Source organism: Myotis davidii, unplaced genomic scaffold (genome assembly GCF_000327345.1).
Source record: "Myotis davidii unplaced genomic scaffold, ASM32734v1 scaffold599, whole genome shotgun sequence".
Taxonomy (NCBI): Eukaryota; Metazoa; Chordata; class Mammalia; order Chiroptera; family Vespertilionidae; genus Myotis; species Myotis davidii.
Window position 1 is genome coordinate 608,030 of NW_006290772.1, and position 10,314 is coordinate 618,343.

Sequence of the window (10,314 nt, forward strand, 5' to 3'; positions counted from 1 at the left end):
CTCCCTGGAGGGGAGGGACGGCGGGTGAAAGCCCCAGCCGCCTGACCCAAAGGTGGTGGTTCTCCGCTACCCGAGGGTGTCAGAGGTCCGCTCCCATCCAGGACCAGCCTCCCTTTGTGTTCAGTCCGCCCCCTCCTCCTCTTCTAGGACTTCTCGTCCCCTCCCAAACGGGATCCTAATTTAATAACCTGCCCGGGCCCAGGCCCCCTCCCCGCGAGCAGCCACTGCTGGCTGTCCCACCTAATACTATGGCTACAGCCTCCACGCCCCCGCGGACCGGTCCGTACACAGTCCCCATCGCCTCCCACACCCGAATGCACATCCGACCCGCGGCGGGCGCCTGAGCTACGCTACAGACAAGAAAATTTGTTCATAATACCTTTTTCCTATGGTTTTAAGACTGGATCACTGGCTTATAAAAGGGAGAGCAGAGGACTTGCTTTCTTTTTTCCTTTTTAAAAATATATTCTATTGATTTTTTACAGAGAGGAAGGGAGAGGGATAGAGTTAAAAACATTGATGAGAGAGAAACATCGATCAGCTGCCTCTTGCACACCCCCCACCGGGGATGTGCCCGCAACCAAGGTACATGCCCTTGACCGGAATCGAACCTGGGACCCTTCAGTCCGCCGCTCTATCCACTGAGCCAACCAGCGAGGGCTATTTTATTTTTTTATTGACGGTATTGATGTGACGTTGGATAATAAAATTTGACTGGATAATTATATAGGTTTTTTCTATAATACGTCATCTTTCTATCTGGCCTTGACTAGGGATCGAACCCGCAACCTTAGCATATTCAGATGACACTAACCAACTGAGATACCCAGCCAGGGCAGGGAGTGCAGTTGTAAATGGGGTTGTGGAGCAGAACCCTAAAGTGGGGAAGCAGGGAGCCCTGTGGTTGTCTAGAACAGTGCTTCCGGCTAAGGAACACCACTGCACAGGGCTGGCGTTAGGAGGAGCAATTGAAGCCCAGGTACCTTCAGGGAGTGAGTAGGGAGATTTACAAGGGGAGGAGGTCAGAGATAATGGGGATTCACTGTGAGTCATTGTGATGCGGGGGCTTTTACTCAGCTCAGGAATTTGAGCTGTTTGTGCTACTGGCTATGAAGCTGGAAAGCAAACTGCTAGAAAGTAACTGGGAAGAAGACTGGGAAAAACCCTTGTGAGACATTAATTTGAGTGGAAAGTAGCCAGGCAAAGGAGAGTGAGTGATAGAGCTTATGGGCAGAGAAAAGAGCCAGTGTTAAAACCCAGTGGTGGGAAAGAACTTGGGAGAGGTGGAGGGAGAGGGGCCAAAGTGTCCCTGCAGGGTGAAGGGAGTAGTGCCTGCAGAGGTGGGCTGCAAGGACAGAGATGGCGGGAGCAAGCCAGTTTAGGGCTCATGTTTATTTATCCCTCAATTTACAAGGTACTTTGGTCCTGGGCCCCCCACACCTCAGTCCCGAAGCTCCCCTCCGCGGTGGCCTCGGCATCCTCTTGTTGTGCAGGGGCGTCCTCTTGCTGCGCAGGGGCATCCTCTTGCTGTGCCCCTAGGAGCAGGGCGTCATTCTCCAGGAAGTTCCCTAGTTGGGCCAACTGCCAGCAGATGAGGTTGGTGGTGCGGTGCACCTTGCGCACATGCTGGAGCAGGCACAGCACCAGGGTCTGGCTGCGATCCTGGCGCTGGCCCCAGGCTTCGCGCAGCTCACAGTGGCAGTTGTGGGGTCCATGCTCCGTTGGGCCCAGGTTTGCACCACAGCCCAGGGCGCAGTGCTGCTGGGTCCCATGCTGGCAGTGCTGCAGGTGTGCCACCAAGGTCCCACGCGGTATTTGCACCATGCAACCCTCGTTGGGGCAGGCCATTAGCTCGAAAGGGCATGAGTTCTGGTGCCCCTTGCGATGGGCCAGGGGGCACGTCACCGAACAGCCAGCTTCAGCGTTCTTGCACTAGGGGTGGGGGAGAACAAGGTGAGCCAAACCAGGTCAGGCATTGCCAGCCTTTGAGCTGCCCACCCCCAAATAATTACCCACCCATGACATACATTCCACTGACTAGGAACCAGGGAACTAACTGGGAACCTCCCAAGCTCTTATGGCACCAATGATGTGAAAAGGGGAACAGTTGGACAAATGCTTAGAGGTGGGAAGAACCTAGATCTCTGAGAGAAGGGGGACGAGTTGAGGCCTGACACTTGGAAAACAGAGGTGCATGGCTACGTTGCACTAGACGATTGCATGTATGCATGTATGGCAGATTTTTATTTTATTTTTAATATATTTTTATTGATTTCAGAGAGGGAGGGAGAGAGAAACATCAGTGATGAGAGAGAATCATTGATCAGCTGCCTCCCACACGGCCTCCTGGCCCATAGGTCGGCGCTCAACCACTGAGCCGCACCAGCCTCGCCAGCATGACTTTTCATTTTTACAAAGGGAAATCTGCCTCCTGCACACCCCACATGGGGATCGAGCCTGCAACCCAGGTATGTGCCCTGACAGGGAATCGAACCGTGACCTCCTGGTTCATAGGTCAAGGCTCAACCATTGAGCCACGCTGGCTGGGCTGTTTTTTAACCTGTTTTTCCATCTACAAAATTAGGAGGCTGGAGTTAATGGCTGACAGCAGATACATTATCCTCTAAAAATTTTCTGATCTCCATTTTACATTTGAGCCCTGGCTGGTGCCGCTCAGTAGTTAGAGCATTAGTCAGCACACCAAAGGGTCCTGGGTTCAATTTCCAGCCAAGGGCACATATCTGGGTTGTAGGTTCGATCCCTGGCCCTAGTCAGGGTGCATGCGAGAGGCAACCAATTGTGTCTTTCTCTCGCACTCCTTTCTCCCCTCCCTTCCTCCCTCTAAAAAAATCAATGGAAAAAATATCCTCTGGTGAAGATTAACAACAAAACCCCCATTTACATTTGAGGCCCCAGGAGCCGAGTCGTTATGTAACTTGCCCAAAGTCACAATGCAAGTAAATGGAACTCAGCCAGGGCTGAGGACCCCAAGTCTGCAGTCTGTGTTGCTGGAGTCGAAACCCTCAGTTCTCTGAGGGTGAGATCCTCCTAGCTCCCTCTCCTTGCTCTGCCCCATCCCCCAAGAGACACAAGGAGGTTGGTGGCAGTGGGTGCTTTGTACTACCTTAACTTCCAGGTGGCCAATGGTCTTTCGGAGTTTATTCACACGGATCATCTTTTTCCGTTTCACCTCTTTCCTGCAGCACGGACAGGTCTTTTGTCTAGGGAGGCATGGGTCGGGTGAGTGTTTGGATTGGGGAGGGAGCAAGTGGCAGCAACATGTTGGTCCCTTCTCTCTAGCTGCAAGAGGCACGAGAGGGCTTTATATAGGGACCTCTCAGCTCTGAGGCCTGGCCAGGGGCTGCAGGCAGATAACACTTGGTGAGGGGACCCACAAATTTCAGTCTCAGTTATAGCAGCTGAATCTTATGGCCATGGCTTCGCAGACCTTCCTTTCTGCCCTGGTTTACAGAAATGGCCCTTATCCCCACCCTTGCCTCCCAGCCTCTTGGGAACCCAGTAGCACCTGGCTAGCCACCGGAGAATGCACTTCTTGCAGAAGATGTGGCTGCATGGCAACCTCACCGGCTTCTTGAGAACTCCATGGCAGACAGAGCACAGAAAGTTGCTGTTGGGAGGGCTGGTGAAGAGGTTGAGATCATACCCGCCACTCTGAAAAGACCAGCCAGACCAGCATCAGAAGCTGGCAGGGACCAGAATCTGGTCACCCCATTCCATATGCCAAGAGGAAGACCCCAGCAAGCTTTGGGTAGGGAGGTGGGTCACGTGAGAGCCTTGAGTGGAGTGGTGGGTCAGCACTCACTTTGAGGGGGCAGCTGTGAGGGTCAAGATCTTTGAATACTAATCCCCAGCTTTAGGAGCTGGTCTTGGCCTGGATTTACTCTTGGCCAGAGTCCTCTGAAAGCTTTCCTTATTCCATTTGGGAGATTGTAAGCCATTGTCCACCCTTTCTCAGAATTGGAGTTCAGCTCTGGGCAAGTCTCTGGATTTAGGCACAAATATAAGGGCCAGAGGCAAGAGGGTCTTGGACTCACCATGATATGTGTCTAGACCTCAGCTTCTGACCCCTGGGGCTGAGGAGCTTACATTTCACAGGGGGAGTGGGCTGACATCACAGTGGCATTGTCCCAAAGCAGGCCAATCACAGTCCTGGCCCAGGGCCCACTCGGACTCTGCACCACCTGGCTCTTAACTCCCCTCTCCAAAAGGGCACAGACCTGGGGTAGGCCCCTCTCCAGCCGTGGGCAAACTACAGCCCTCGGGCTGGCCCGTTTGAAATGAATAAAACTAAAAACAAAAAAAAAAGACCGTACCCTTTTATGTAATGATGTTTACTTTGAATTTATGTTAGTTCACACAAACACTCCATCCATGCTTTTGTTCCGGCCCTCCGGTCCAGTTTAAGAACCCATTGTGGCCCTTGAGTCAAAAAGTTTGCCCACCCACGCTAGCCCCTGCCTTGATGGTGACTGCCAGCTGATCCCCAAGCAGCACTAGGCCAGGAATCAAACTCCTAGCGACAGTATCCCCAAGACCGAGGCAGTGGGGATGCACGTCCCCTGTTCCCAGTGTTGGGCTGGACCTCCTAAAATAGTGCTGCCCTGGTGGCTAGTTCTCCAAGAGCTCAGGGGCTTTAGGATCTAAGACCCAAGGTGCTCCAGGATACAGACCAGGGAAATGAGGACCAGATTGCAACGCCACCTACACACAGTACAGGAAGAGCTAGCCTGTGGGAAAACCTCCCAGAGTAGGTAGGCTCGGACCATCTGGGCAGGCCTATGAGAAAGGCATAGGGAAGCCAATTCCAACCCGAGAGAGCAGCATGTCCCAACATGTCAAGCACAGAACAGAAAAGTGTATTTCCATACCACCGAGTGGTTCACTCATCACACCCTAAAGACCCTAACCCTGTCCTGCGGGAAGTGACCAGGGGGCCGCTGTTTGAACTGTGAATCTTACACTCCTGCCCTTGCTAATGGCTACCAGGCCCAGCGGGACTCCCATCGAGCTCAAGGTACTTTATCTGCTGTCTGTGGGCCCTTAGGAGTCACCCCCCAACCTTGGAGACGCTAAGCTCTACCCCCGTGTGGCATCCGAAGCAGAACAGGGCTGTCTAGGAGGAAAAGGTGGCCGACGCGGGTCTCTCCTTCACGGCACACACTGATATGAGGGTCCACAGATGACAGGCAGGGGACCAAAAAACACCCACATGCGCATGAGTTAGTTAGACCAACAGCTTTATTAAAAAATTAAGACAGAGACAACATACTTTAAGGAGATAAATAAGAAAGAGGACAGCGAAGTCTCCCTACTGCCACGATCCTGGCGGCGTCGGCCTCAGTTGGGGCATCCGGGAGCCCTGCGGGCAGAAAACGGGGTGAGGACCTGACATGAGAGCACGCGATCGGTAACACCGGGGCCGCGGCGCGTGTCGGGGCCTGGGTTTCACCTCCCACATCGTGTGGACAGTGAGCTGAGGCCCCCGGTGGCTCTGGGCGCCGAATCTCACCCACGGTCACGGGCAAGGCCGCGGGTGATTTTCAACCAACGCCGACCTCCCGACCACCGCCCAGCAACATGCACAGCCCGACCTACCTGCAGCCGGAGGAGGCGCGCGCGCGGCGGAGCAGCATTTATAGCGACTCCGCGAGCCCGGAGACGCGCAGGCGCACGCAGAGCTGACGGGGCCCCGTGAAGCCAATCACAAGCTGTCTTGGAGGCCCCGGGAACACTCGCGATAGGGATGTTGCGGTCTAGTTCTCGCGGCACTTGGCGCCATATAAATTCTCCCTCCCAGGAATCTTTGTTCTTCTTTTCCGACGAAACACGTGAGTGCTCGCTCTTACTGGTTTGGGTCGGGGCCTCAGCGGCGGCGGTCCGCGCACGTCGGGCTGGACCCGGGATGGTGTGACCGCATCTTGGGCGGGAGGGAGCCCCAGTCCAGGCGATCGCGAGTGCCAGGGCCTTGTTGACTGTTTTTTTTGTCGCTCAATTTAGCAAATGGCGGATGACGCCGGTGCTGCGGGAGGGCCCGGAGGCCCCGGGGGCCCCGGAATAGGAGGTCGCGGCGGCTTCCGTGGAGGATTTGGCAGAGCGGCATCCGGCCGGGGTCGCGGCCGGGGTCGGGGCCGGGGCCGAGGCCGCGGAGCTCGTGGAGGCAAGGCCGAGGACAAGGAGGTAAGTCCGGGCTGTGCGCGCCGGACGGCCCCGTGGGCGGCCCCGGGCATTACGTCCTCATCGGCGCCTTCTCCCTCCAGTGGATCCCTGTCACCAAGCTGGGCCGCCTAGTCAAGGACATGAAAATCAAGTCCCTAGAGGAAATCTACCTGTTCTCCTTGCCCATCAAGGTAACGCGTGGGTCCTCTTTTCCCTCCCGGATGTTAGGCAGGTGCAGCCTTGGGGAGTCTCATTTGGTCTCGGGATGAGGGGTGAGGTTTATTGGGGGGCTCCGGGATTTAATAGGTTGTGTGAGTGTATGGGTAGTCGGTCTCTGACGTTGGTTATCAACAAGGAAGCCAAGTTAAGTGTCCCAATGAATGGTGTTCAGAGGTGGTGTTTATTTTAATCTCATTTAAAATAAAATCACAAATCTCATTTCTCGCAGGAGTCGGAGATCATTGACTTTTTCTTGGGGACATCCCTCAAGGACGAAGTCTTGAAGATCATGCCTGTGCAAAAGCAGACCCGTGCTGGCCAGAGGACCCGGTTCAAGGTATCCCAGCCACCTTGTGCTTTCCTGGGCTGTCGCTGCCACGGACTTTGGGGGACTCTCCCAGCTCTGCACTGTCACACTTGCTTTCACACGTGTGGCTTTCGTAATGGGGAGAGAGAGAAAGGCTCTCCTCAGGACCTCGGGCTGGCCTCGCAGTGGCCAGCCTTTGCTTGAGGGGTGCAACAGGCCTCGGGGGGGTGGTTACTGGGGCTGTGTTGGTCAGTGGACCACCAGCCACTTCAGTCTCTTCGCAGGCATTTGTTGCCATTGGGGACTACAATGGACATGTCGGTCTGGGTGTGAAGTGCTCAAAGGAAGTAGCCACTGCCATCCGTGGAGCCATCATCCTGGCCAAGCTCTCCATTGTGCCCGTGCGGCGAGGCTACTGGGGAAACAAGATTGGCAAGCCCCACACCGTACCTTGCAAGGTAGGCTGGGTGACGGGTGACTGATGGGGTCTTCAGTGGCAGTGTCTCTCTAGCCCCAGCCTTCTGACTCCAACCCTTTCAGGTGACTGGCCGCTGTGGCTCTGTACTGGTGCGCCTCATCCCTGCCCCCAGGGGTACGGGCATTGTCTCGGCCCCTGTGCCTAAGAAGTTGCTGATGATGGCTGGTATTGACGACTGCTACACTTCAGCCAGGGGCTGCACTGCCACCCTGGGCAACTTCGGTAGGTGGCCTACACAAGGGCTATGACCTCTGAGCACTGCTTAATCACAATATGGGTGGTTGGTGGCCTATTTTCAGAGCGGATAGCCCTAAATGCAAAGTAACCTCTTCCTAGGAGCGGGACAGCTCCTGCCTACATCTGAAGTTTTTTGTTTTGGGTAAATCCACCAACCCTTTTCCCTTTTCTAGCCAAGGCCACCTTTGATGCCATCTCTAAGACCTACAGCTATCTCACCCCAGATCTCTGGAAAGAGACCGTGTTCACCAAGTCTCCATATCAGGTACTGCCTGCCCCCACCACCTTATTAACTGATGCAAATGCAGTGTGCCTGGCTCGACAGTGAATGCCTTGTCTGTCTTTCTAGGAATTCACTGACCATCTTGTCAAGACCCACACCAGAGTTTCTGTGCAGAGGACCCAGGCTCCCGCTGTGGCCACCACATAATTTTATACAAGAAAAATAAAGTGAATTAAGCCTGCTAATAGTTGCCTTTTATTCATCAATGAGTCAAGGTTGAGGGCTGAAAGTGACACCAGAAACGGGTTTTTGTCTCTGTTTTTATTCAGCAAGAGATGGTCATTCATGTGGGAGGGACTCAATGAGCAGCAGCAGCCTCTCTGGCAGCTTTTCTCTCTTCGAGCATCCTCTGCTTCTGCTTTGCCAGGCACTTCCTGGCTGAATAATGGGCTCCCAATTCGTGATCTGGGAAGAGATGGGAGAGTCATTGGGCCACTTCTGCCATAATGTGGTGGCAAGTAAAGTCAAGCATCCAAGACAATTACTGGCAAAAAGGGACCTGGGGCACAGTGATAATTCTCTTATACCCTGCAAGGCTTTGGGAAAAGTATGGCAAGTACATTGATCTGAGGACTGGTTATTTCAGTGCCCACAGCTGTTAGGAATAGAGGGGTGGCTAGCAAGCAGGAGGGTCAGGCTGAGGTGAGGCTCACTCACAACGGTCCTGGTAGGCCTTGGCCACCTGTGCGAACTGCTCCACCTCCTTAGCACAATTCTGCCTGTAGCTCTCGCCTTCCCTCTGCTGACAGGCCTTCAGTCTTTCCTGGATAATGTTGACAATTTCTTGATCAACTTTGCTGAAAGAAAAGGGAAAAAGAAAGGTGGTCTACAAAGAATCATTTCTCTGCACCCCAAGAGAATGAAAGCATGGGTTGGACCCTATCTGGCCCCTCCACCCCCAAGATCTTGGGCATGATATGGCCGCTGTGCAGGGCTCTGTTCCCCAGTCAAGGGCAGACATACTAGTCTCTTCTCCATTGCATTTCTGCTTCAAACATGCACAAGACATCGTTTTCCTTGCAGTCGGTGATATCCGGCACCCGGCGGAACTCCCGGTGGTAGTAGTAATACTTGTTTTTTGCATGCTGCTGCTCTATAAACTCTGCAAAGAGAAGCCCCCAGATTCAGGTCCCATTGGTTTGGTCAGGCCACGGTTTAGATCAGGGGTCCTCAAACTGGCCCGCAGGCCACGTGCAAATACAAATATCGTATTTGTTCCCGCTTTGTTTTTTTACTTCAAAATAAGGTATGTGCAGTGTGCATAGGAATTTGTTAACAGTTTTTTTTAAAACTATAGTCCGGCCCTCCAACGGTCTGAGGGACAGTGAACTGGCCCCCTGTTTAAAAAGTTTGAGGACCCCTGGTTTAGATGGACTCTGCTTTATTGCTAATAAGCCACAGGAGGGGCAGATTTCCCATGTCCTCAACTTTCACAAAGACTGGCAAGTGGAGTCCAGTGTAGGCTGGGAAGGGTGACTAGGTTTTATGGCGCTCCCTGTCACTGTCTCCCACCCCCCAACAACTCTAGGGGGAAGGTCCTTATTTACAGACAGGACTGAAGCACGGGGAAGGCAACCTGCACCCGGCCTGCCCGCCAACCCCCATCACGGACTGCACTGCAGAGTGTGCACTGAGACTCAGAGCCACCAGCAGGGATTCCAGTCCCAGTTCTGCCCCCACTCACCTGGCCTAAACTCCCCCATAGGAGGTCAACAAGTGGGACCAGGGAAGAAATAGCAACACACAGGGAGTGGGTCCCCTGCCTTTGCCAGACCTTGGGGGTCTGGTTTGCTGACTTGATCTTCCCTAACAAGAGCAGGCCATGCACACCCATGTTTCTTTTAATGAATGGAATTGGTTGGTCAAACTAATATGGATGAATTGCCAGGTACTAGTGACTGAGGGCAGAATATGTTCTTGCTGCCATCCCCTCCCGCCCCCCCATGGCTGAGCCACAAACTGGGCAGTAACTGTTTTAAACTGGACTTGGAGCAATTTGGGCACACACGGAGAACAAGTCATACATAGCATGTCTAGGCTGCGAGGAACTCGGCCATCACCCGACCACCCGATGACTGCAGGCGTGCAGAGGGTCAGCAAAGAACCCTTTTCTTTCGAAACCCGTTTGCTGACCCCGATTGCACACAACGCAGGACGGGGAGCGTGCAGGGAGACGGGTCTCACAAGCCCCAGGACACGGACGACTGCATTAGGCAAACCACCCCTAATATCTGGGCGAAGTGGGAGACCGGATTGCATGGCGAGTCCCCCACGCGGTGGGAACCCGCGAGCACCGAGGGGTCTTGGAAGGGGGCGTCCCCGAGGCAAGGCCTGGGGTTGTGGTTGGGGGTCTAAATAGGCGATGAGGCCCGAAGATCTACGGGTGGGCGGCCCGGATGGCGGCGGGTGTCCAGGTTAGGCCACGGGGTCCGCAGTACCGGGGAACTCGGGGAGCAGCGGGGACCTGGTGGAGCCCGTACCTCTCACGAGGGTCACAGGCCGGTCCACGAGGAGGTCGAAGGCCTTTGTCAGATAGGTGACGGGGTTGGGCAGCGAGGTTTGCGGCGCCGGCGCCGGCGTGCGGCGTGGGGGCTCGGGGTACACGTCCTTGTC

At 54.5% G+C, this 10,314-nt stretch overlaps 3 protein-coding genes and 1 long non-coding RNA gene across 4 annotated transcripts in view; 1 reads left to right on the forward strand and 3 right to left on the reverse strand.

Moving 5' to 3' along the window:
• Positions 1-1,285: 1,285 nt before the first annotated feature.
• On the reverse strand, positions 1,286-5,025 carry RNF151 (ring finger protein 151). Its single transcript, XM_006763951.2, has 4 exons — positions 4,981-5,025; positions 3,527-3,672; positions 3,125-3,221; positions 1,286-1,932 (listed from the first exon to the last, which is right to left on the reverse strand). Exons 1-4 carry the CDS (start codon positions 5,023-5,025, stop codon positions 1,408-1,410), a joined length of 813 nt encoding a protein of 270 aa, XP_006764014.2. The 3' UTR covers positions 1,286-1,407.
• Positions 5,026-5,243: 218 nt separating this feature from the next.
• On the reverse strand, positions 5,244-6,028 carry LOC107183108. The gene is made up of 2 exons (XR_001513880.1): positions 5,617-6,028; positions 5,244-5,380 (listed from the first exon to the last, which is right to left on the reverse strand). It is a non-coding gene; the product is annotated as an uncharacterized LOC107183108 (long non-coding RNA).
• RPS2 (ribosomal protein S2) lies at positions 5,762-7,882 on the forward strand. Its single transcript, XM_006763914.2, has 8 exons — positions 5,762-5,849; positions 6,019-6,198; positions 6,279-6,368; positions 6,626-6,733; positions 6,988-7,161; positions 7,244-7,403; positions 7,592-7,683; positions 7,768-7,882. Exons 2-8 carry the CDS (start codon positions 6,022-6,024, stop codon positions 7,846-7,848), a joined length of 882 nt encoding a protein of 293 aa, XP_006763977.1. The 5' UTR covers positions 5,762-5,849; positions 6,019-6,021; the 3' UTR covers positions 7,849-7,882.
• Positions 7,879-10,314, reverse strand: part of NDUFB10 (NADH:ubiquinone oxidoreductase subunit B10) — a 3,381-nt gene continuing 945 nt past the window's right edge. Inside the window, exons 2-5 of the mRNA XM_006763952.2 lie at positions 10,182-10,308; positions 8,665-8,803; positions 8,359-8,498; positions 7,879-8,106 (exon numbers count right to left, since the gene is read on the reverse strand). Coding sequence (XP_006764015.1) covers positions 8,000-8,106; positions 8,359-8,498; positions 8,665-8,803; positions 10,182-10,308 — 513 coding nt within the window. The 3' untranslated portion in view covers positions 7,879-7,999. The remainder of the gene's footprint in view (positions 8,107-8,358; positions 8,499-8,664; positions 8,804-10,181; positions 10,309-10,314) is intronic.